The 27,582-nt window shown below is 38.2% G+C and overlaps 1 protein-coding gene across 3 annotated transcripts in view; it reads left to right on the top strand.

Moving 5' to 3' along the window:
* The first annotated feature begins 4,464 nt into the window (after nucleotides 1–4,464).
* Nucleotides 4,465–27,582, top strand: part of Dcbld1 (discoidin, CUB and LCCL domain containing 1) — a 60,021-nt gene continuing 36,903 nt past the window's right edge. For all 3 annotated transcript variants that reach the window (XM_076858314.2, XM_076858315.2, XM_076858316.2), the window contains exons 1-2: nucleotides 4,465–4,666; nucleotides 24,810–25,022. In XM_076858314.2, coding sequence (XP_076714429.2) covers nucleotides 4,555–4,666; nucleotides 24,810–25,022 — 325 coding nt within the window. In that variant the 5' untranslated portion in view covers nucleotides 4,465–4,554. The remainder of the gene's footprint in view (nucleotides 4,667–24,809; nucleotides 25,023–27,582) is intronic.

The following is a 27,582-nucleotide window of genomic DNA, read 5'->3' as shown; positions in this document are numbered from 1 at the left end:
AATATCAGAACCACTCAAATAATTGGCCTTCCTTTTCTTTCATGTTCATCTAATAAATGCTGAGATTGAATTCTAGCTTCCAAAGTTGTTTTCAGGCTAAGGAGAATGTTTACTGTTCTCACTGTTAATTCTTAATAGATATTAATACCAGTTTATATACTTGTGTGTGTGTAAATTGATCACAGAGCACTATCCCCAAATCAAACACATTGACATAAATCAAGTTTCTGGGCCACAAAAGAGAGGATTAGAGGATAATACCTTGACACAGTGAGCTATAGCATTTAAGAAGAATCCTTTCTGGAGCTTAGATGACATAGTTACTTGATGAACACCAGCAACAAAAGTTTTTTAAAAAATCAATAGGAAGCTCGAGATGAGGAAATAATGTAGATGATTCAAATTAGTTTCAGTGTTGCATTTAGAATTTAAACCTTCTTCTCTCCCCCTGCCTATACCCTAAGATTAAACATGTCTTGGTTTTCTGTACTTTGTCTCTCAGATATGACCATGGCTTTATCCTGATCTGTGTTCATATTAAAAAGATTCTCAGGGCTGGGGTTGTGGCTCAGTGGTACAGTGCTTAACTAGCATGTGTGAAGCACTGGGTTCAATTCTCAGCACCATATAGAAATAAATAAAATAAAGGTATTGTATCCATCTATAACTAAAAAATAATAAATTTTTTAAAATGCAGATTCTGGCTGGGTACAGTGGTGCACACTTGTAATCTCTGCAGCTTGGGAGGCTAAGGCAGGAGGATAGCAAGTTCAAGACCAGACTCAAAATTTAGCAAGGGGACTGGGTTTGTAACTCAGTAGTAGAGCACTTGCCTTGCAAGTGTGAAGCACTGGGTTTGATCCTCAGCACCACATAAAAATAAATAAATAAAAATAAAGATATTAAAAAAGAAAAACTTAGCAAGGCCCTTAGCAACTAACTCAGCAAGACCTTAGCTCTAAACGAAATACAAAAAAGGACTGAGAATGTGGCTCAGTAGTTAAGCACCCCTGTTTCAATCCCTGCTACAAAAAAAAAAAAAAAAAACAGATTGTGATCAAAGGTCAAGTAGGGTTGGAGACATGAGTATTCCTTTCTAGCAAGCTCCTAGGGGATGCAGAGGCTGCTGGTCTGGGGACCCCCTTTGAGTGTAAGTGATCTAGGTTCAATCATTTTCGGTCTGGAGAATTGTGACAGACTCCTAATTGATCTCCTACCTCCCTTTCCAATCTATTACCCAATCTGCAGCTAGAGTGATTTCTTTAAAATGGACATTTGAATAAGTTCCTTCACTTTCTCTCTTCCCAGCGGTCTCAGATCCTACTCCTGCCTCTCACACTGGTTCAGACTCAAGCTCACTGATGAATTAATGTTCCAATCTTAATAAACACCCTGTGACCTCTATTTCTGAGTTTTCTCACAAGTTCAATTATCTGACAAAAATTATTTTTCTTCTAGTTACTATCTTATTCCCTCCTGGACCCTTCTAGACTTTAAAAATCCAGATTTATATGCCCTTCCTCTGTGATCTCATAGCACCCTGAACATCTCCTATCATTTAACTTATCAATCTATTTAATTAATTTTCTTTAATTTTTATTATTAGATCATAAATGAGAGGGATGTTAATTGCATTTCTTTCCATTATACCTTCACCATGTTGTTTTGCAAATAGAAAATGTTTAAAACATATGCACTGAATTGAATGGAAAAGAGGAGAGTACTGAGAAAGTAAATAAGAGTTTCAATTTTATATCTCAGATCTCTTTTTCATGGAGTCAAAATCAGAGTTACTAAATGTTGAGGATAAAATTGACAAGGTCATCAAATTGAACCACAAACTCTTTTGAAGCTTTCTAACTATTTTAGAATCATACTACATTTACAGTTCTGCTTGAATTGTATCTTACCATATCTTGCTTTGTTATCTTAAGCAAGATAGAGCACATATTTTATATATAAAATAAGGCAGGCCCTGACCAGCTCTTATCTTTACAGAAGAGCTAGAAAATATAAGCATAAATTGCAAAGAGATATGCAAAATAAAGAGTAGATGATAAGTGGTGAAAGGATTAAATGTGAAGTAGCTTTATAAAAGATTTTTCCCTAGGGAAGTTTTGCATCTTAGTGAGATGTTTGTGGATAGATTATTTTTGTTTTACTGGAACTTGGCTTAGAGGTTCCCAAATGCATTATTTTAAAAACTCAAAATGGAATCTTCTCAAGATTAAAAGTCACATAAGCTTAACAAAAATCTATGTGAATTATGTATATTAATTTAATAAGCTTTGTTTATTTTATTATATACAGAAATAGAATTTATCATGTATTGTATCTTCACGTTTTTCTTTTACTATGATTTTCTTAACTAAAAATTTTCTTTTATATTTCGAGGAAAGAATAGTATATGAAAAACAATAGGATCCAGCTGGTCTTTTTGTTTCCTCATTATTACTAGATTCTAAATCTCTCTCCTTATCCTACTCAGGATTTTGGTGTAGCAAGATAAGGCCATTCCTATCAAGATATTGGCTGAAATGGGAAAGGTCATCCCTGGGAGCCCACCTGCTGCACTCTATGAATTCCTCCCTGGTAAACAATGCTTCCCATTGTCTTTGCTTCCTACATATCTCACAGGGCCAAACCTGTTAGAGTCTGGCAGCAGCTGTCCAAACTCACTTTCTTAAAAAAGAATGAAGAGAAATAAGAAAATAAAAAGCTGGAGTTAGGAAGGGATTTCATGCCCCAAGGTGTCTTTTTATGGTGTATGTATGTTGCACACAAGGACATTCAAAGACCATTATTTTCATGGAAATAAATTTACTTTCAATTTAAACATGATTAAGCCTACTATTAATGTACCTCCTTCACATACTAGAACTTTAAATACATACTAATTTCATCTGCAACCATCAGGAGAGTTAAGTACATTCCCCAATAAAACTGAGGCCCCCAAAAAATCAAATTCCAGTCTGTGGCTGACCCAGGATTCATCACTTGGTTGGGTTTCATTTCTAAAGGACAAGGTTTTGTTGTTTGTTTCCCACTCTAAGGTCGCTGCCTCTGGGAAAGCAAAGTCCCAAAGACAATTCTGATTTTCAATTTCAAAAGTTAAAAAATAAAAACAGAAGCAAAAAGAACAGGATGTATGAAAGCAGATCCTCGCTGTTATCCATAGATCACGTGATAGACCAATACTCGGCCTTGGAGAGGCTGCTGCTTCCTCTCCGCCCTCCCACAGTACACCCGTTCCGTGCACTCCAGGTGTAACCACCCCAGTACACCACCGGGCGGTGCAAAGTTTACGAATTTGCGCAGTGGAAGTGCTGAGAGACCACTAGAAGTTTAGAGAAATCAGAGTCCTTAAAACGAGTATGTAATCGCCCCTCGTCCATTTACACTGTTACTACCCCCATTCAACTACTCGGTAATGGGCTTGTAATTCACTCTTCCAAGATGCCTCCCCCAAGCCTTTGTCAGTCACAACCCAGTGAATCAAACCGTGTCACTGCTCCGTCTGAATCTTCGGTGGCTACCGAGCACCAAGTTAAAAATCCTTTTCGTGGCCTGCCTGGCGCTACAAGTTCTAGACCCGACACTGTACACTGACTTTCACCTCTGGCCTTACACCCACGTGTTCACTCGCTCCCTCAGCCTGTTCTTCCCTAAGTCCTTGAACACCCTGCCGATTACTTACTTCTGTCCTCCAAGTTCTGCTTTTCCAAGTCGCACGGGTTCCCCAAGTCTTAGCCTAGATGCCACTTAGTGTGAGATCTTTTCTGGTAGACCCCCCATCCCCACCCCGCCCCGTAGCCCCTTCACCATTCATCTAATTAGATTTCCCTAAATGTGCTACCAGAACACCCTTCGTGTCACTTAATGTCATTTGTGCTTGCCTTATCATTTTAAATGTCTGCAAGCGCCACCTGAACTTAGCACACTGCCTTAACTTTGAATAACTTTGAATGAAGGTAATGAATGAATGAATGAATAGGGAGACTTAAACTGGATTTTACTTGCCACCATCAACATCCTATCGTCAAACTATTTCAGGTGCTATCACTGGCATGCCACCCCCACCGAGTTGGCAAAGTCATGAAGGATAAGGGTCTCTGCTGCAGCGCCTGCCACGCGCTCAGACACCGTGGAATATGACCGCACAACTAGGCTTTGGACTGGTCTTTCCACCTGGCGTTCTTCTGGTTCCCAGGTTCACAGGTGATGGAACAGGTGGAGCCCAGGCGAGGCGGGGAAGCGAAGAAGGGAGCTCCCCTGAGGGGAGTCCCGGTCCCGCCTCGGGTCACCGCCTAGGAATACGACTCCCTCTTCTGGGGGCTAGAGCGCAGCGCGGGGCGGGGCAGGGCGGGGCGGGACCGGAGACGCCCCCGCCCGACTGGGCGCTGGGCCGCCCCAATGGGATTCGGTGCCGGGCAGCGGCGGCGCCCCATCCAGGCGCCGAGCTGGGCCACGGAGGAGGCGGCCCGGCTGGGGCAGCGGCGGCGCAGGGCCGGTCGGAGGGAGGACGAGCCTGCCAAGCTGGCTCCCGGAGGGGCTATGGTGCCCCGCGCCCGCGGCGGCGACGCGCTGGCTGCGGCTCCCGGACCCGGCCTCCTGGCCCTGCTGCTCGCTGTCTGCGCCCCGCTCTGGCTGCAGGCGGAGGAGCTCGGTGAGTAGAGCGCGTCTGGCGGACAGGGGGACCCTGGGCGCTGCGGGCGGGCTGCGGGGCAGGCCCGGCCCCAGAGACCCAGCGCGGGAGGAAGTCGGGCTGGCTGCCTACACTGTTGGCGCTGGCTCTGCCAGGCCGCGGCTCCGGGGTAAAATAAGTTACTGCATTCCGATCGCTCCCCCACAAACTCCTTACTTCCCTACCAAACGAGAAAATCAACTTGGCGCCCCTCCACTTTCTCTTTCCTGTCTCCCAGCCTAGATCACACAGTTTCCAGACTTTCTGACTCTGCCGGCCCGGTGAGAAGTGACTTGGCCCAGGGGTCGCCTTAGGGGAGAGTCTGTGCAAGGGTCGGTTCTCTCCAGTCTCCTTTTGAACAACTGCTCAGGCTGGGCGGCTGGGCCCTCCCAATGCCGCTCCTCCCGCGCGGCGCTGGAATCCTGGCGTGTGCGTTTGTCTGCTCCTGGTGAAAGGTTGGGGAGGGTACCCCCACCTCCCCGCCCCCAGGTAGACCTCCGAGCAGGCGGCCAGACCGTTTCTCCTCACGAGTGTCCTGCTTGGCCCGGATCCTTCTAGGGTGTTTGAGAGTGTCACCTCCTGACCAGACTACCTTTTCTCCAGACCTGACTTCAAATTGGAACTCATTAACCCACAACCGAGTTTACCTTCTCTCTGTCTACCAGACTGAAGCCGGAAACTAGTTACCAGCCCTAGGTGGCTCTACTTCATTAATCCTCCCAAATTAGTTCTTTTTTTGATAGACCGGCCAGCTTTCTGTCAAGTATTTTTTAGCTTTTGTTTCTTTCCTCTCCTCCCTTGCTTTTGCCCCTGTATAACAGGTTATTTAGCAGCAGGTAGTCTATGCAGAATAGTTGACAGCTCCCGTCACCGCTGTGTTTTTTGGTGAAACAAATTTCAAAGCTAAACCAAATGCTGGCACTTTTTCCACTAAATCATCCATCCATTCCAGTAGGTAGTGGTTCCTGAGTTTTCTTGCATACCAATTTGTCAAAAGACTAACCCCAAAGTTACTTTGTTGACAGTCACCATAACACATATGGTAAATTTTGTAATAAATATGTAAAGTTTTATTAAATATACAAGATTTTTACAATGGACGTTTGAAGTATTAGAGTTTTTTTTCAGGTCACTGTTTGAAGATGCATCTTTTATACTGTACATTTTTACCAATTTATCCAAAAGTATGTCTCCACACTAATCTGGCCAAAGCTGTCACTTTTCTTTCCATGTGGCCATCCAGGCTGTTAACTGGGCACAGTGTAGAACAGTTCTCTGGGAAGTGTGATTGTTTAGATTCTTACCAAGCTTTAAATTTGAGACTTTATTGTCAAAGATTGATGTAAGAGAATATTGTCTTTTGGGTTTTTGCAAAACATTCTATATAGTTAGGAATTTTTTTAAGACAGTAAAGATGGAGGTATGTAGTCACACACAAAAGGTAAAGTTAGGATTGAGGATGTACCTCAGTGGTAAAGCACCTGCTTAGTGTGCCAGGAACCCTGGGTCCCATCCTCAGCACCTAAAAAAAAAAAAAAAAAAAGTAAAGCTTATATTTGGGTCTTTTACTGAAAAACATCTTCAGTATAAAAAGAAAAATATCTTATTTAAGCAAAGAGGCATAGTCAGTGTTTTGTTGTTTGGGGGTTTGTTTGTTGTTTTGTTCTGTTTTTCTTTTTTTTAATTTTATTTTTTACATCTGTGATTTTTCAGACTAGCATTTGGTCATGTATTTTTCAAGTGTTCATAAGTTTAAGCATGGATACCCACTAAAAGTTGAGGTATGCTCCTGGTGTGTAGTTGAATGGTGGTCATACATGATATCAGGTCTCTCATTGTTTAGAAGAGGGCAGCTTTAATGTAATAGCCTATTTCTTGTGAGAAAAAAAACACAATATATATATATATATATATATATATATATATATATATATATATTTTTTTTTTTTTTTTTTTTTTTTTTTGTATTTTACCTTTCTTGTTCATGGATTCAACTTAATGTGAGGCTTCTTGGTTCTCCAGGCTCCCCAACCTATCTGATAATTAATCTCTCTGGAGGCTTTAAAAAGCCTCTGTCCCTTATTTTAAATCAGATTTCTAGAAGGTGGGGCTTGGGAATTTGCAATTTCACAAAGTTCCCCCAGGTAATTCTGATTCAAATCACCTTTGAGATGGTGGAAACATTTTCAAATGTTAGGGTTGGGCTGGCTGAAGGGCTACCATTTGTGTAATAGACTTTTATTCATTTGTTATGTTTCAGGAAACAAATGTCATAATCTAACTCAAACATTTATAAGCCTAATCAATGAAATTATTTTGAATTTTTGCATGTTTGTTAGGGTCTGGTGACCCTATGAAGTTATGCTGGTTTCTTTGTGTGACTGCTGCTTGATATAGATCATGCTTTTGTTGAATTTATTTACAAAGTGTCCATCCCTCCTGGTGTGCCTGCTAAGCCCTAGGCACTTGGTGAACAATGTGGGCTGACTTCAGCTTAATCTTTCACACTGTTCTTCTGGACCCACTTAAGTAAAATTAGATATTTGCATAGACTATTTCACATGATTTTTGACATGTAACTTCCATATTAAGTTACATGTCAACTTAATATGACATGTAAGTTGACCACTAATTTTGATTCAATTTGTATAAATCCATAGGATTGGGTTTAGTCCTGCTTTACTACCTTCATGTAAGTTTTGTAGAATAAAATATCCTTAATTCTTTTGTTGTATTTGCACAAACTAAAAATCTCTAATTCTTTCTTTACAAAAATATTTGCAAATGGGTACTAAGAATTTCCTTCTTTTGATTTAAGTAGTGGGGGGAAATAAAAATAATCAGTTGAACCTCTGAAGAAACTTCTAAGTGTCAGTTGAAAACCTGGATGCTTACAATTGCTCATTTGTTACTCTTAGAAGGTCTGCTCTTCAGTCTTCAGTCATATGTGTGTGGTTAGACGTGGGTTCCACTGATATCTGATGTTTTAGGTGAGTGGCTTTTTAAAAAGTAAGTACAAGTTTATTCTGGCACCTTCTACACTAGTGTATACATTCCCCCCAGACTTTCCCTGATCTTATCTGTCTAGGAAAAAGTCTGAGATTCAGTCAGCCCTGGAGTCTTCTGAGTTCCTGAGGGTAGTGACTGGGACTGTCATCTTTGTCTTTCTAGCATCTGACAGAGGCACTCAATAAATATTTCTTGAGTTGAACTGAACACCTTCTTTGTATTCAGGAGATATTTTTAGACCATTTCCTAGTTAGTGGAAACTAAGTAGTAAAGAACCTACTAAAGTTCTTTATGAAGGTATGTTTACAGTGTCCACTAATTAAATTTTCAAGCCCAGCTCTCTTGCACGCTTATTTCTACATGTAAGGATGCCTTTTAAATGAAGTATAGCAGAAAGGAGAGAATGTACCAGCAGGACAATATGTACCATGTCTCTTGGTTTTAGTAGACATAATTTGCAACACTCAGAAACATTAAGAAAGACATTATGTTAAAGGATTCAGTGAACAAATCAAAGGAATTTTTTTGTTCATGGTGTAAGGGGAAAAGGGAAGGAGAGAGTGAGAGATGTCATAGGGAAGCAAGAGAGCTCAAAGCATGTTATTAAAGCAGGATTTGAACTCTGAATCATGCCCCGTACTATATTTATTAACTTTTCATCTCATAATTTAAGCCCTTTAACCTTGAAGTACTGAGACAGACTTGAACCACATCCACCCCGGGGAGTGGGGTGGGAACCCCTACAACCTGGAAATAAGTAAAATTTCTGACATTTATAAGAAATTATATTTTTATTTTTAAGATGCTTGGGGAAGTTTAATTAATTGCAGACTATGAAAACATATCCATCTATGTATTTCTTCTAGTATTTTTTGTTATTAAAATACATGACAAAGGTTTGATCAGGTTAAGGCAGAAAATAAAAGAAAGCTTGGTCATGGCAATACATCCTAAAGAGTTTGGGATTTGTCTCTTTGTGTTTCCTAAAGCTTAGAGTGAACTCTAGACATATTAGAGCAATGGATTGTTTTCTTTGTTAAGGAAATATTGCACATAACCTGTCTGGTGTTGCAATTAGTATATATTTAAAGCTCAAAAATTTCAGCTACCTTACTCAGCATTACTGTTTATTACTATTAGTTTGAAAAATATTAGGGCTTCTGCCTCCTCTGCCACCTCTCTTACCTTATTCCCTGTCATGCTCCCACATATTCAGGACTGTCCAGCCATACTGGCTTTCTTGCTATTTCTCCAAGGGGTCAGGCACCCGTCTACCCTTGGGGTCTTTGCAGAGGTAGTTTCCTGTGCCTGAACCAGTCTTCCTCCAAATATCCACATGGCTCCCTCTTCCTTGAGTCTTTGTCCATATGTTATCTCTCAAAGTGAACTTTCCTTAACCACATGAAACCCTCCCTCCATTCCCAGAACACCATCTTCCCCTTCTCTTCTTTCAGTTTTTTCTAGAGCACAAAACCTCTTTCATTGGACTGTCTTCCCCCTACCTGAATATAAGGTCCACGAGGAGGTCTGTGCCTTGAACAGCAGCCTGCATCTTTGGGTGCTCAGTGGGGAAGAGTGCTCAAGGGGTGAGGACCCAGTGAAACAGTCCTTGCCCCATTAAAGACTCACACCTGACTCATTGAGAATTAAATCCTGGAAGCAGCAGAATAATGAAACTGTGTGTCTAATTCAACTGTTGTTTGTAAGTAAAACGTCTGAAAGTATGGGTTTAAAATAGAGAAACTCATTCTGGTTGTATGAGAAGTCTGGCATTTGGGGTGCAAAGAAAACTATATTTTTTAGAATTTCAGGTCTTTTTTCTTTCTTTCTTTCTTTCTTTCTTTCTTTTTTTTTTCCTCATTAGACTGTGAAGTAATTTTGTATTTTTGCAACTGAAGAGTCATGTCGTTGTCATGTTCCAGATGTTCATTCTCTGCTTTGTATATATTTTTAAGAAGTAATTGTTTGCCTTGTGGGGTAGAGGAAACTTACTTGATTGGGGGTGGGGTGGAACATATGGTGATTTCTAACCCAATGTGAAAATGAAGTTGAAACTGTAAGCCCTGGTACACTGAACCAACTACCAGATTTGCCTTTTAGCAGGTTTGAAGAGGAGGGATTGTTTGGAGATTAGAGAGGGATTGAGGGATTCTCTCAAATTCATGAGAGCAAAAGTGAGAAGAAGCCTCTTTGGGGGGGAAGGGAGGTACTGGGGATTGAATCCAGAGGCTCTTAACCACTGAGCCACATTCCCAGCCCTTTTTGTATATTTTATTTAGAGCCAAGGTCTTGCTGAGTTGCTTAGGGCCTTGCTAAGTTGCTGAGGCTGGCTTTGAATTCTCATCCTCCTGTCTCAGCCTCCCTTGCTGCTGGGATCACAGGCATGCGCCACCATGTCCATCTGAGTAGGAGTCTCTTACTTTACCACTAGCACCCAGTACAGTGCCTGGTGGAGAATAGGCTCCCAAAAGCTGTTTCCTGAGTTAGCATTTGCTGAGGCAGTCATGTTGTGGCTGAGGTTTGAAAGAATGAGCTAAAGGCTAACTGTTTAATTTCAGCAGACATTATATATAGGACTATTATGAAACCTCAGAGAACATTGCACATGTATTCAAGAAAATAACTGAATTCCAACTCTGGAAAGGGCTGAGAATCTCTGAAGTCTCTTTTGGGCATCAGCTACAAACTGCCATGAGTTAGGTGCCGGCAGTTGTGAGAATAAAAGAGCAGGTGGCACACTGATCTGGACCAGGTAAGTCAGTGTACCCCTAAGATCTGCAATGAGTATAGGACAGCAGGGACCTATTTCACCTCAGTGATCATTTAGAGACACTATTTAGGCATTTGTGATGTTTGTACTGTGTTAACCCAAGTTGTCAGATATGTGTACACACACTTATACACTGTTTATTGTCTACTATTTATTTTTATTAAATATCAGATGGACATGAAATTATTTATAAAGTATGTGTAAAATATAAACAACAGCCATAATACATGGATACCCAATCTATTATATACTCTGCACATTTTTTTATCATATTTTTGTTTGCTATTATTTAATGAATTTGTTCATTAAATTATACAGGTGTACATGCTTTTATGCTCTGTTTCTTTCAAACTCACTTATAAAAAGATTCTAACCATAATATTTGGAAAAATTCTACAGATATTTATTTTTATAATTTGCTTTTAGCTAAACCAAAAGATTTATTTCAAAGTCATTTACGGCTTCCTACTAATATCCAATGGGAAAGGAGAATTTTCATCTTGACTGATACATCAACTATGAATCTTGTCAAGAATTTTGTCTGTGTATTATACAAATAACTCTTCCTTCCTTATGAAATTAGAAGTAATTTGCTCATCCATACTTTATTTGAAAAAAGTACATAACTTTAAATATATTAAGCATAAAAAAAGGTAAGGTGTATTTTTAAATCCTTTTTAGATGAGATTCTTAATTTATATTAAAGGGGTTGAATGTCAAATATTAGACTATTTGAAGTCTGAGAACCACATTTGGTTTTATAATCATCATTTTCCAAATCAAATTATAACCACTATTATAGCCTTTTTATTCACTGCCTACCATATTTACATCTTACTGCAAGGAGAAAGAACACAGTCTTTGTTCTCTTTCATCACAAATGAAAATCCTTGCAAATTAGTATTATATGGCTCCATTTTGCAATTGAGCATGCTTAGTGGATGTACCTAAAACTTGTATGTAAATTACTCTTTTATGAAGCATCGTATTTTTGAACCAAAAAAAGAGTTTTCATTATTATTTCTGATGAAGAACAAGAGAAAAGGATATTAAAACTAAAGTCCAGTTAAGTTTGAATTACCAGTGCATAAAATTTCCTACAGGGAAAACAGGCAAACATTTCTGTGTTTGCCATTTAATTTTTAAATGGTTGAGTGGATTTAATTCAGTCCTTTTATTGAGTCTCACAAAAGCAAGTTCAACTCAGATTGAAACATGGTTGATTTCAGTTCAAGGAGTAAACGGGGAGACTTAATAGCCCGTGGGATCACCGGAACATGAGATTTATGTATTGAATTGCTCCTACTTCAGGGACTTTAGAACGTAGACTGCTTGTTATGAGAATAAAATGAACCGAGATTTGCCTTTTTTTCAATTTTCTGCTAGCCCCTTGGGAAGCCAACGAGTTAAATAGGAGATGACCTAAACCTATAGGTAGAGAAATGGCTCTGTACCTGCTGTCACAACTAGCTCAGCAAAGTCTAAAAATCTTTCGAGACTTCAAAGTCTATTATGAAGAAACTAAAATTCTATGAAAAATTTTATAACATTTTTATCCTTTTTTTTTTTTCCTGCAGTACTAGGGATCAAACCCAGGGACCCTCTACCACTGAGCTATATCCCCAGAACTTTTTATTTTTTACTTTGAGACAGGCTCTTACTAAGTTGCCCAAGCTAAGTAGCTGGGATGACAGGCATGTGCCTCTGTACCTGGCTCCTTAAATATTTCATTTACATCTTTAAACATTTTCTTACAGAACTGCAATGCCATGAGCACACTGAAGAATACTGAATTTACATTATCTAATTGTCAAATCCTATTCAAATTTCCCGTTTCCTAAGCATCATCTTTTATACCTTTGATTTGTACAAGGAAGGTCTCAAATTGCAGTTAGTTGTCCTATCTCTTGAATCATTTTCAGTCTTCCACTGACCCTCACCTTCATGTCCTTTCTTTTCCTGTGAGGAAGCCAGCTTCCCTGTCCTATGACACAGCTCACATTCTAATTGTACTGACTGCTTTCTTCTCATTGGTCATTATCCCCTATATTTTTTCTGAAAAACCTGAAGTTAGACTTAAAGTCTTAATTAGATTGAGGTAAACATACCAAGCACTTCTAATTAAAATAAGATGCACATATTTTTAATGATGCTGAGAATGATCCATGATTTTAGGAAGTGACAGTTTGATACCTCCATTATATTGTTGCCTTTTCTCCTGAAGACCTGCAAATACTTTGTAGAATGATAGTCTTCTAGTTAAACTACTTCCCCATCAACATTTCATTCAATGGCTTCAAGTGTGCAGTCACTTGTGGTTGCTTGTCCCGTTGGCTGATCCATGGAGATACATTTTTAATCTTTATTTTATTTATTTACTTATTTTTATGTGGTGCTGAGGATCAAACCCAGTGCCTCATGTATGTTGGGCAAGCACTCAACCACTGAGCTACAACCCCAACCCATGGAATAAATTTTCAAACCCCTGTCTTCATATGCATCTAGATTTACTATGTGTGTGGTTTTTAAAAATATCTAATTTAGTCCCAACAATTCCAAGAATATTAAGGAAACTGAGATCCAGAAAGCTTGAATCATTTCTCCCAGGCACATTCACTTCATGTGTGCAGGTGCGGACTCTGTGAATTTTAATTCTTAATATGGTCACTTGCTCATCACATAAAGAAGCCTATCGTATGCTTATGTCTAGGGGAGAGCAAGTTAAAGAAAAGAGGTTTTGTTGGAGATGTAGCTCAAAGATATGACATACCTGAGGACCAGGGTTCTATCGCCAGCATTAATAAATAAATAAATAGATATATAGTAAAATTAATTAACTAAAAGAAAGAAAACAAGTCTTGGAGGAACAGTGTCAGAGCATTATTTATGCAATAAAGTTGTTTTTGGTACCAGGGATTGAACCCCGGCATGCTTAACCACTGAGCTACATACATCCTCAGCCCTTTTTATTTCTTATTTTGAGACAGAGTCTCACTGAGTTGCTTCAGGCTGCGCTAAGTTGCTGGGGCTTTGAACTTGTGATCCTCCTGCCTCATCCTCTCAAGTCACTGGGATTGTAGACATGTGCCATCATGCCCAGCTTATGCAATCAAGTTTTAAGTTAATAGTCTTTGGTTTTTCTCAGTAGTGATCACATTTGCTGCAGAAACAATAACACATTTGAAACTTCCATTTGTAGCTAATTTATTTGCTTCTATCACATTATAATAAATTCAGCAGCGTAGAATACAGAATGTGCAAAAACAGTTGTTTTCCAGGCTGTGGAATGTGATATGAGTTTTATTTAGTTTATTTTTTCTTCTCAACTTGTATTTCATACCTTATTATACATGCTCTCTTTCCCTACTAAGATTTGCTATTTTCTGATTAGTAAATATTGATGACACTTTTCTTATTTATAGTACATACACTTATGTGCCTACAAACCTTCTCATTCCATTTCTTGTGTATTTTCCACAGTACACTCAAGTAATTCCTTAAATTGACGTTCTCGTCCAGGTGTCATAAATACCACCCTTGCTTAAATATAGATCCTGGATCTTATTATTGCCTGATTTGGACTTATAAATGAAATCTAGAATGAAAATAAATATTGGAAAATTGAAAAGCAGATGTATTCCAATTTTAGGAAGAGATGTTAAAATAAAATATAAAACTGATATATCAAGGACATTTTACTTTTAAAAAGATTCACCTCAAGGGGCTGGGGTTGTGGCTCAGTGGGAGAGGGCTTGCCTAGCACGCATAGGCACTGGGTTCGTTCCCTAGCACCACATAAAAACACTAAATAAACAAAATAAAGGTATTGTGAACATCTACTAAAAATATAAAAAATATGATGATCTACTCTCTCCCTTGGGTGTGTCTTTAAAAAAAAAAAGATTCACCTCAAGATTCAAATCAATATTGAGGACTTTTTTAGTTTTTTCCTACTCAGAGTATACCTTACAGGGACCAGCAGAATAGTAATTACCAAGAGCTTTTCAGAAATGCAGAATTTCCAGGCCCTGCATAAGATCTCAAGGTGCTCAGTGTGCAGAATGAAGTTTGGGAAGCAGCACTTTGATCTACTGACAGCTTCATTTACAGAGCATCTTTTAGGAGCCACAGGAGTGCTAAGCAAAGAGAACAATCTTTGTTGGAGGTGAAACAGTCACCTCTCATTAGGCTGTTCCCTTCATAGTCTAGTGAAGAGTACTTAAATAATTAAAAAGATAGTGATGAGATTTCTCATATAAGTTTTATAAGAAACCTTGAATTAAACATGACTATTTTCCTCAAGTTAATTTTGAGATAAAAACTATATAACTGCAAATAATGAAATGTATTGTTGGTTTGAATACCAGTTGTGCTGCTCAGCAGTAATATAAGCTTGGGCAGTGCTCTAAATCTATCTGCCTCAGTTTCCTGACCTTTGAGCTGGGTGACTAAGGTAAAGATACCCTTAGAGTATAGTGATTCTGTCCCACTGTCTCTGAAGTCAGACCAGACAGGCTCAGATCTCAGCTCAGCCACAAAGGCTGAGTTATTCTGCCTCTCAGAGCCTCCATTTCTTCACATGTAGAATAGGGAGACTTGGAGGGACACATAGTGAAGAAAGGGTGTGTAGGTTTCAATTTGTTGCATTGGAAATGTCCTGTCTTATAAGCTATAGGATATACCTTTGTTGTCTAAGATATCACTGTCTATATGTCTGTATCTGTGTGTATATATATGTGATATTTTTTAAAAAGTATCAATATCACCTATCAATTATGATTATAAAGATCAAGATAACATAAAAAGCCCCCAGAGTAATCTGTAGGTGTTACCTTTTACAATAAATGCATGATAAATGCTAATTCTTGGCAAAGACCCTCTCAAAATTAATTTTATAATTTTCCTCCCATTCCACTAACTTTTTGGTTCTTAATGATTTTTTTTAAACAATAAGTGTGAAAGTGAAAACAGATGTGTGTGAAGGGAAGATGTTTACCAATTTAATTTCTATAACTGATATAACTTGGTATTTAGTAAATTGTATGTTCTGACTTCAGACAGAAAAGACAGTGTCAGTGTCTTTATCTGAGTATTGGTGGATCCATGTTTAACATGAAACCAAGATTAGAAAACACAGCGTGTTGTAGAGTCAGGAAAGACTTCTGAATTTATCTTCAACTTAAGAATCAGCAGTTTGGAACATTACGTCAATATCCTGACATTATTAGTAAAGGTCAGTGGCCACTTTTCTCTGACTTCCTTATTCTGAGCATCTATTCAACATAGTCGTCTTAGACATTTTTTGCTGCATAAACAAGTTCTTTTTCCTAAATGTTTATCTGTGAAATTAAGAAACTTCTTTTTAACCAATGTGTCGAATTTGTTGTCAATGCCTCCAAAGCACTTGTCACCTAGTCACAGTGTGGAAACTCTTGCTTTTGAATATCAAATCACATAGTACAATTGCAATGTCATTTTTAGAACTCTAAAAGCTGAAGTCCACTTCTCCACGCTGGATCTAGAACCTCAGAAGCCCCATTCTGGGATCTCTCTGTGAGTCCCACTTGTCAGAGCCTAGTGCAGAAGTTCACCAATATGTTCCTACTCCCAGGAGATGCCTGATGAGGAAGGAGCCTCCTGGGAAATACTGCAAGCTGACCTCCTCCCCTATTAGAGCTTCACTGTGCACTGCTAGGGCTTTGAGATGCACTGTGGTGGAGGAAGCAGGTTTATTCATTTACCATACATCTCCTTTTTGGGGAAAAGGGAACAATTTCCTTATACTTCTCAAGGACTTGTGGTACGAGTACTCAAGGATATGCTGACTAGCAGGAATTGGGCATTATATTACTGTTGGAGAATGCATTCTTATTAGACTTTTAGATTTTCTCAGCAGTTTAAAGCATTGAGCACATCCAGCCTCATTTATCGTTACCAATACCCTGTTATGGTTGGTAATTTCAAAGATGAGGAAAATGGATAACAAACAAAATGGGTAACTTCTTAAGATCATACAATCAATGAGTGATGGAATTTGGGCAAAATCAGCTCATTCAAAGCAAGAGTCTTTATATTCTAATATTTGTAGTATGTTGAAATAATACTAATAGCAATTTAAAATACATTAGATTCACCCAGCACAGTGGTGCATGCCTGTGATTTCAGCACTCAGGAGGCTGAGGCAGGAGGATACAAGTTCAAGGTCAGCCTCAGCAACTTAACAAGCAACTTCGTGATACCTTGTCCCAAAATTTAATAAATAAATAAATAAGGTTGGGGATGTGGCTCAGTGGTTAAGCACCCCTGGGTTCAATCCCTGGTACAAACACACACACACACACACACACACACACACACACACACACAAATTAAATTCTTAACATATGGTTGTCTCTGTGCCTTTGTTTCTTTTAATGCCCATGATAATGCTATGAGTTGGGCACTTCCATTGTCTGCATATTACACATGAAGTTAAAGCTTGGAGAAGTGAAAAGACTCACCTAAGGCCACACAGTCAGTATTGGGCAGCGCTGTGCCAGAACCAAGGATTGTAGTTCTCTGTCACCTCCCAAGCATAGGGAAATAATTTACAAAATAAGAAAATGATAGGTGTGCAGACACTCCCACAACATCCTTAATTTCTGGTGGAAATCATGAAACTGGAGAATGACCAAGAACTACAGAATGTTCACTGATTGTACTTATAGTACCTTAAAGAGTAATACTGAATTAGGTTTTGATTTTTTTCAGTGATAAATATGGCTATAGGAAACATGGAATTGAGAATTTCCTTTGAAGAGACTTTTGACAAGTTTCTAGTATTTCCTTTTACTTTCAAATGTCTTTTATCTGCTCAGGCAAAATTATTATCATCTTCATTAGATCTTTAGTCATATCATTAGCATCTGTTTTATATGTAATAAGATTGAAAGAGATTACCAAATAGTTTTGCACAATTAGCTGTGATTTATTTTCAGCATAGTAGTATTATGCCTTTTCCTTTCAGGAAAACTAAAGATTTTGAATAATTGTTCTGTTTTATCATCACGACTTTGTTTTACCTCTCTTTATTTTCACATAGCCACTGAGACGCTTCTGCCTTTGTTTTTCTATTTCTTATGGCAACATCCAAAATATAAAGTTAAGCACAAATTGGAAAAGAACAAAGTTTAGAGTATGGCTGGCAGTGAAATTAATGATACCTAGGGAAATCTGTCTGCCTTACCATCAGACAAAGACCTTTGTAATAATTGCAAGCTCGTCTTTGTGGTTGAAAAGATTATAGTCATCAAAAGCTCACTTGATCTTAGACATGGGAAGAAATTTTCTCACACCCACATATGGATGATTGTGTGTTTTCAGACCTGTTGTGACTTGAACTTTAGAAAAGCGAGGATGCAACTGTAATGAAATCATTTTTCTAAAAAAATGGTTTCACTCTTATGATATTTTAGAGAGTGCTCTTTTCAAATTGTTGGTGGGAACCCACTAGTAAATAATGAAATCAACTCAGTAGGCACAACCAGTATTCTTTTAATAAACAATGAAATGGAATAAAAGAGAGAATATGACAGTGCCTCACATATAATAAAAGCATTGTATCATTAACTTTTATGTGTTGTTTATGCATGTGTATGCATATGTGTTTACTTGGTTATATGCTAACTATAGCTCATAATCAAAAAAGTTTGAAACTGCCGTCATAGTTTAGAGACTAGTTAGTAAATAGTCGGAAAGACAATTTGGCAATATTCATTGTAGTTCACCCAAATCATTTTCTTACAAGTGCAAACTCAGTTTTCTTTTCAATTTTAAGTCATGCTTTCTAGTATTGCAGATCTGAGACCATACTAGGTATATCTTATTTTGCTTTTCTGTTAGTGGAACATGATTTCTTATCAAAAGGAAATAGTCTTTTAAGGAAGTTATTGTTTTCCTTTCTTTGTGGGTTGAATTAGAGTAGACTAAATAAAAGGTTGGCTCATTCAGACAAGCATATAGGGTTCATTTTAAGCTTATTTAGAAAATAGTTTATATACCCATACCTCCTGAATTACTGATGTTAAAAGCTAATAGGTAGAGGCATATCCGCTATTTGGAAAATAGATGTTGAGTCCATATCTCTGGCTTTGTGCCTGCCACTTTACTCTTGAGAATTATTTGTGAATATGTCTCTCATGACCATGGGCTCCTTGAAGTAAAAACTACCATTATCCTAAATTCTGAGCTGTGTGTTGCATGCATTTTTAATGACAGTTTAAGCATCCTGGTTTATGGAGCCTCTTTCCTGTCTGTATTATAAGAATAATGCTGAAAGTAGCTTTAATTGCTACAAAGAGCATTTGATGAGTTTGGTGTTTTTAACAATATTATTTTTCCTCTGATTTAGATGGATTCGTATTATAGAAAATTTAGAAAATAAAAGTAATAAGATGAAAATTGCCTTTAAACTCATACCACAGAAATAAAGTATTTCTTAACTAAGCACTTTTATTACATATCCATGCATGTATTATATATTGTTTTAAATTTTAATGTTCTTCCAAAACATGATGAATTTTCTTAATATCACATTGCTTGGCAATATTATAGTTTGTTCTTTTCTAATGAAATTGCTTCCAAATGTTCAGAAATAAAATACTTAACTCTGTGTACAGATCACTTTGAGAGTTGTAAAATATTTATGAGTACTCACAGCTTTTTCCAAAACCTAAATTTTATTCGTCCAGTTTTATTTTTGTGAGGTGTAGGTGGTTGCTTGGACTCGAAGACCATCTACCCTCAGCAAATACCAGAATGCAGGCCCATCATGGAGGGAGGGACCACCCTTGAAATATTCTGAAGTGGAGAGCTTTCAGTCTGGGGCAAGGAGGAAATGATACATAGTTTAGTCACCATGTGTTTTGGCAATTAAATTATAGTTCAAAGAAAGGAAAAGATAAACATTGTGTAGTAGTTGCTTTTGAAGAGCAGACAATTCCCTGTGGCGAAACTTCCTCCTTCCCTCTTCTCTCCCCAAATTCCCCCACCTTTTGATGTTAGGTAGGTAGGTGGCAGTTTAATCCAGCTGTCACTATGCATGACAGCATCACTGCAGCTTTCTGTCCACCAGTCTTCCTCCCTACACTGCATGAAACTTAAGCATAAAACCATGGCTTTATTTTTTTTTTCTTTAAAAATTGACTTTTATTACTTTTGAATTATAATTTCTTTTAGCACTGTGGCCACTCACCATGCAGCTATAGCAACCATCAACATGTCCCCATATCTTATTATTTATACTGTCTCTCCTCTTTTTTGCTAAGTATTTTAAGGCAAATCCCAGTACTCACGTCATTTCAGCCCTATATAACTCAGTAGACATCTGTTAAAATGACATTTTCTAACATAACCTCAATACTCTTGTCACAACTAATAAAATTAATTATTATTCCTGATATTTTATTATTTAATATGCCAATTCTCTTTTTAAAGGTTTTATAAGGTTAGTTTTTCAAGTTAGGACTCGAACAAGGTTCATTTGCTTATTGTGGCTCTTTAATCTCCTTTAATCTAAAATTAACACTTTGATAAGTGTGTTTCTTCCTACAATTCAATATGGTGAAAACAATGTCAATTGCACCCAGAATGTCTACAGCCTGGATTTAACTAATGGCTTATTTGCTTATTTGTTTATTTAGACAGAATCTCACTGAGTTGCCTGGACTGGCCTCACACTTGGATTTCTTCTGCCTCAGCCTGCTTAGTCACTGGGATTAGAGACATGTGGTCCCATGCCTGGCTTTAATGACATCCTCTTGGAATCAGTAAATTTGTGCTTCTATCCCTTGTGATTCCTGTAGACTAGGAAAAAACTGATGAGATTCAAGATCAATTATTGTTGATTCACATGTTTTGCTTTTGGGCAGGAGTGCTTCATAGGTATTGATGTATATTTTATCCTCCAGGGAGACACATAATATGTCTCCTCACATGTAGTCACACTGAGATCTGGCTGTGAGTTTAGATGATAGCAAGTATCATCCCTCCATTTTTCAAGTTGTTCAACCTTCTACCAAATAGTTTGATTATCTATGGATAAGATTGCCAGAGTCTGTTACATCTCACTAGGAGCTATCCCTTTTAATGGAAGAATGTTGTAAAAATATCAAAAGGGATGGTCTGATAGGGCAGAAATTCAGGTGTTTTTCAAGATTTAACACAAAAACACAAGTATTGTTCAATCAAATACAGCAGTGAGACTAAAATGTTTGAAAAACCCACCAGCTCTAAAGAAAGTCAATCTATCTTTTGTTTTCTCATCTATGAACTGGAACATGTATTGTGAGCCTCTTCAGACACAGGGCTTCATGCTCCTTAGACAAATGGAAGGAACTGGGATAATGGATTTGGTATACAGAAGTTTTAGAATAAAATTGGCCTCCTTTATTGGTTCTCATTTCAGAAAGATCTCTTCAATACAAACTTGTATAAATGCTTCATTTAATGAAAGCAACTTAAATAGAAGAAACACAGGATAACAAGAAGCTCAAATAGTAAAGTATTAAAATAGAAATTAAAAGTCCCCTCATTTTTACCTCTACCAGCCAAACTTAAGTGAACTGACCAAAAAAAAAAAAACACAAAAATTAAGTACTATAGGTCATGTCCTACTAAGCTACACCCCCAGCCCTGTTTTTAACTTTTTGTTTTCAGACAGGGTCTAATTAAGTTGATGAGGCTCGAACTTGCCATCTTCCTGTCATAGCCTCCCAAGTAGCAGGAATTCAGGCATGTGCCACTGTGCCCAGCTCAGATTTTTTTTAACATTGATTTTTTAACCAGATTTTTTTCAGCATGTTTATATTTTTTGTTTTGAGATAATTATAGATCACATATAGTTATAAGAACTAACACAGAAAGATGTTGTATACTCTTTTTCTAGTTTTCCCAAATGGTAATATTTTGCAAACCATACTACAATATCACAACCAGAATGTTCACATTGATGTACAAAATAAGGAACTTGAGCTGATGGATTCTTAAATATCATCTACTCCCTTGTCCAGGATTCTGAATTAAAGAGTCTAACTGTGAGATTTAGGCTGCCTGAGTGTCAGGATCATATCATGGAAACAGTACTTCTCTTGTTTTTTCATTTACATGTGTCTGTCTTATTCAGAACATGAAACGATAGACATTTTCTCTCCCTGCTAGTTTTTCATTTTCCCATTTGGCATATTCTATCTAGTCCTGGGACATCATTAGAAGAAAAACTGGATGAAAATTCCTGATGCAGTAAGACCCACATTTAACTACATTGCATTAAAGCTTGTCACAGGAAACTCCATGGTCTAGTTCCATGAAGAAGAGTGAAACTTCAATTTTTGATGACAGTTTTCCTTTTAATAAATTGGGACTCTACAGTTGCTTTTCAATTCAGTTTTTTGGCAGAACAAAGACTCATAAGGTTTCAGTCTGATAGTTAATGGAAAAGTGGAATTTTCCCAAGGAGCTCCAAGTCCCCAGGCAAAGGATAGGGATGTTAAGGATGGGGATGTCAAAGACAAACCTGCCTTCATCCTGCCAGCCTCTCTGGGTGACAAGTTTCCTCTTGGGTTTTAGAATAGAAGTTGTTGGAAAGAAGTAGAATTATAGGATTGAATGAAAATGACACCCTGGGGTGTTCCTTTGTTGTGACATGTCACCCTTTAAAAAATAAAATTTAGAATACAAGAACCTCACACAGTTTGAGTCACATAATTGCTACTCATTTTATATTAGCTTGTTTATCTTTTAAATAAGAGTTTTCTTTTTCTTCTTTTATTGAGGAGAATTCTAATAGGAAAAGGGTGTTCAAATGTTCGGCCAAGCCCTACCTTGGTGTCTTGGAGAAGTTATGTGTATGTTTATGTGCACAGTTGTTTGTACACTAGTTACCCCAGGGGTGCTTTCTCAGTGTGCTCAAAAATCAGTCCTACAGTGGTGGGGCAAGTGACAAGGATCCAGTGGGGAACTACCAGATCCAGTTTGTTTCCTTTAAAGGGGCAGCCACCATCTCACTAGCACTGTGACAATGTGATTGTCATGTCTTCCAGTTTCCAAGAGAAACTGTAAGTGCAGTTTCTTTGGTTTTTGGCTTTGTCTGTTTGTTTGGTACTAGATATTGAGGCCAGAGATGCTCTACCACCAATTTACATCCCCAGCCCTTTTCATTCTTTTTTATTTTGAGACAGAGTCTCATTAAGTTGCCAAGGCTGGCCTTGAACTTGTGATCCCAACTGGGTTACAGGCATACATCACTGCACCTGACTTACTATTAAAGCTTTTAAAGGAAAGAAAATAATTTAAAATTTAAATCAATGCTCTATGCACTATTTGCTTCTATACAATATGCCTCTCTCTAGTGTAGTATTCATTTAAGTCTCAACAATTTTGTGCTTACTGACAACTGCCCAAGAGCCAGGGAATTTAGTTGTCACTTTAAACTCTACAACCAAGCTTACAACCTTTGCCCCAGACCTGCTTCCTTTCTGGAATTCTTTTCTGTATTAGCATCAGTGCTCCAGTCATTTTTCTTCACTCAAAACTTGGATTTTTTTTCCCTCTTGTCTTTCTCTATATAACCAACCCAAGCTTGAGACTTGATTTTGTCTGTGAATTTCCCATTTTTCTTTCCTTTCCTCCCCACCTTGCCTGCTGCTTTTCTAATAAAATTTTCTCTCCTTTCTAGTTCCTGGAATATTATCCAACCAATTGATCATTTTTTTTTTCTGATACCCTGTCCTTATCTCCCTATTGAGAAAAATCTGTAGGTCTTTATTTCCTACCATGTAACTTTCACAACTACTTCTTTAGATCTCAAGATTTCATGGTCGTTTTATCTTAGCTGTCTCTCCAATATTTCTTCCTGGCATTCCATTAGAACCAACTCTGCTTCCCCCACCCAGGAGCTGCCAAGAACCTTGTCCAAGTTTCTGAATAATGGGTGAATCTTTGTCCAAGTGTCTAGATAATGGGTGAATCCTTTTCCTCGGCTTTGGCTCCTGAGTTCAGATAGATTCTGGAGTTGTATAGCTGTTTTGACTATTTGTCCTGTTTACCCTTTGGGCTAGAAGCCTCAGCAAGAAGGAAGTGGAATAGTGGAAAACTCCAAATGGGACCTCCTCTAACTAGGGAAGAGGCAGGGCGGAATGAGATTCTTTGGGTCCTTCAGATTCCCAGTTATGGCTTCTTTGTGGCAGATCTTTGCATGGAGAGACCTTCTTGCACTACCTTAAAGAGATCCTTCTTCAACAGATTTCTGCTTTCCCTCACTCCTGCTGAGGTCAGAAATTCTTCCTCTGTTTTTGTGAAACCACACTAGCCGCAGGCTTTTTGTAATCTGGATGTTTGCAGCCCAATGGGTTGTACATGTCTTAGATATTTGTGCGATTAACTTGATCACTAATCAACTGAAACAACTTGTTGGTTAATTGATGGACTTCCTTATTCAGAAAGTCTTAAAATAATTCTTGTTTTAGTGAAATGCTAATAATTCACAGAAACAGAGTCTGTCTTGCTTTTTTCTTCTTTGTCCCCTTAGGCATTTTGTTTGATCCCTTGGTAGAGAGTGCGTGGCATCTAAAATTAGTTATTCAAATGCGTGACTATCATCCATTTTACTCGAGTCCATGGGGTAGCTCATGCTATTTTTGGGTGTCCAATAGTCAACGTGTGTCTAGAATGTGGCAAGTAGATTCTTGATGTTTTCTAAGGATACATACTGAGTCTATCAGGAACATTCAAACCTGTGACTGTCATTAAATAAAACATAAATACGAAATGACCAGTAGGCTCACTCCCCAGCTAAGTGACTTGCACCTAAACCAAGTCCTCTCAGTGTAAGCCTGGGATTCTACCAGGGGCATTATATATTTATATATATATATATATATATATATATATATATATATATATATATATATATATATATAAATATAATATTTCATTTATCAGCACAAGTGTCTGAGATGAGTAACTTTTTTTTTCTGCTTCAAATTATTTTATGATGTTGGTTTTTGGAGTGTCTTAACAAATGAGTCAAGGGCCTACTGGACAAATTCAGATGGGTAGATATGTGATAAGAAAAATAATAGCTTTTCGTTCTAATACACTGTATGAAACATTTTGATCATCAGTGTTCAGAAGACTAAACTGGGAAGCAAGAAATGAAATAACCTAAAATGATAAATACTGTTTAGTAATTCAATCTTCATTGATTAGCTTTTTCTTCTCTCAGAAAAATAAAGGAATAAAATTGTACTGGATTCTGTAAGTTCTCAGAATTAATTGCATTTATGTCTTTTATCTTTTATTCTTTACCAGGTGATGGCTGTGGGCACATAGTGACCTATCAGGATAGTGGAACAATGACATCTAAGAATTATCCAGGAACTTACCCCAATCACACTGTTTGCGAAAAGACTATCACAGTCCCAAAAGGGAAGAGGCTAATTCTGAGGTTGGGAGATTTGGACATCGAATCCCAGACCTGTGCTTCTGACTATCTTCTCTTCACCAGTTCTTCAGATCAGTATGGTAAGAAAACAGACTTGGTGTTCTGGGAGCATGGAACATTTGGGGAGAAGGGAATATGATGTGCTAATTAATATTACAGCCTGGGAAGATAGAAAGAGAAACTTGCTGTTAGTAAACTCTTGGGATAAGTTAGATGGATGTATTTGCTCATAAGTTCAAACAACAGTGGACATCTAGTGAAGAGATGTGTATCTCAGAAGCTTCATTTGGGTTTCAGTCTTGCTGGAAAGAGAATTTGAGATATGTGACATTTGGCTAAAATGTCTACAGTTCATTCACTCATTTTACCAATGTTTATCAAATAGTGACCATGTGTTTCAGACACTGTAAAGAAATGAAATGTAGCAGTTAAAAAATAAAGTTCCTCTCATGAAGCTGATACTTGCAGCTAAAGGAAGGAAGGAAATAAATAAAAGCATCTATAATATGACAGGTGGTGAGAAAGAAAAACAGGGAGTAAGAAAAATAAGGCATCCTGTGATGATGTTGAGCCTGTCTGTTCTACATCAGAAGGCATGGTCATGAAGGTCACTCCAATAAGAGGACATTTGAGCAGAGTTTTGAATGAAGTGAAGGAATGAACTCCACAGGAATTTTCTGGGAAAGGGAACACAAAGTGCAAAAGATACTTTCCTAAGTAACTGTTGAAATTTAGCTTTATTGTGCTTCCAGATGTGGTGTAAGTGTATCAGAGTGTGAAGTCACAAGTAACAGCAACCCTTTAATCCTAAGCTCCAGAAGATGGTTTGGAGTTAGACAAAGACAAAATTCTCTATATAGGTTCTTCTGCATTTAGGAATTTTTTTTTTAATTCTGTATTCGTTCAACTCCAATCTGTCACCCATTAGCTCTACAGGTAGTTTCTCAAACACACTCAACTGTCCACCTATCTTCATCCTTTTGCCCAGTAGTTTTCTTGCTCTTAGTGCCTCCCTCACAGTCTAGAAACCCAGTCCAGCCCCAAGACAACTTAGAAGTCTAAACTTGTCTAGCCCACAAAGGTATAAACATCTAAGTTTTTTTTAATCTTTTGGAATATTATGCCTATTTTAATGATGGCTGAATTATTCTGACAGAGTCAAGGTGGTGGTTTCATACAATTGGTTGTAACTTTATAACTGGAGTTTGGCACAAATGTGAAAAATGACACTTGTGGGAATGTTGAAGTCCCCTGGAGACAATGATAATTCAGTAACCTCTGATAATCTAAAGTGAACTGGCTCAGGGAGGCACTTGCCAAGGAATTCCTTAGCCAGGGATTCCCTTCAGATGCCACGGAGGGAGGGAGTGTCAGAGCTTCAGTGTAAAATATGAGACGGCTGCTGCAGGACCAAACACGACTTTCCTACACTGGCCCCTTTGGAGAAGCATCTCCTTGCCTGGAAAATAAATGAGCAGGTAATTCCACCTGCTGACAGAGCAGTGGAGGCTCATCCCTGTTGCCTTGGTGAGGTGGCAGCAGTACAGAGGGGAGCAAATCCTTCCAAAGCAGGACTTGGAAAATAAATGCAGCTTCCCACACCAGGAAGTTTCTCCATCAACTTTGATGTATATTCCCAAATATACAAAAAGGAGGAAAAGAATGAGATTAACTACTTCTGTAGTTGCATAGGTGAACTTGGCTTCAGGGTGCTGCACTCCGCATTTCTAGATTCTAGAGTTTTCAAGACACACTTTTCACTAGGAATTGCAATTCATTTGTCACAGTAAAGCCAAATAAATGTTTTATTTCTCTTTAAAATTTTTCTGTATAAAGTTATATTTGTCTTTTTAAAACAGAGTATATGATCCAGGAAATAAACATATTCAGTCCCTATTATGCTGCTAGGCACACACTTGACCCTTTTATATATCTTCTAGAATCCCCAACATCCATCCTCAGGTAAATATTATTAACTTTTTTCTACAGATAAACTGAGGCACAAAGAGATTAGGTAACATGTCCAGGACCATATGGCTAGCTAGCTAAACTAAAGGCTAAAAGAAAGATTGATTTCTTTATCTTTGTGGCTCTAAGACATTGCTCCCATCTCCCAGTTCTACCACCCAAAGAAAGCCATTGAATTATTACCTTCCAAGGTAGACCAGCCCATTATTATGTTATGTAGCAATTTTGCCTAAATCACAAGGAGGAAGTAATTTTCTTAGTTGGGAGTGTTCTTAAGATAAAATGTTTAGTGGTACTCAGAATTCTCTCTTTTGTGGCTATTTTTAAGGTTTTCTTTTACCAAAAACACTAACCAGACATCTATTTTAACTGAGTTAAATAGTCCCTTGGTCAGTTTGAATTGCCCTAAGGAATGCAGAAGGGGGTGGAAGCAGAAGTGCTTTGTCTTTCTGTGGGTCCTGTGTGGCAGCTGCCCAGCTCCCTGGGAGGGTAGGATGGTAGAAGGATGGGAGGCACCTCTACATTGGAGAGGGAGGGTTTCACAGGATCAGCATGACTGCAGATGTCTGGCCCTGTGGCCAGCACGGGATCCCAGACATCCATAGTTGTATAGCCTGGGCCAGCAGTGGAGGGGATGCCCCCTGAGTTACAGCAGTACATTCTGGAATAGCC

The sequence above is a fragment of the Callospermophilus lateralis genome, chromosome 6, assembly GCF_048772815.1.
Source record: "Callospermophilus lateralis isolate mCalLat2 chromosome 6, mCalLat2.hap1, whole genome shotgun sequence".
In the NCBI taxonomy this organism is placed as follows: Eukaryota; Metazoa; Chordata; class Mammalia; order Rodentia; family Sciuridae; genus Callospermophilus; species Callospermophilus lateralis.
This window is presented reverse-complemented; position numbering and strand designations above follow the sequence as displayed.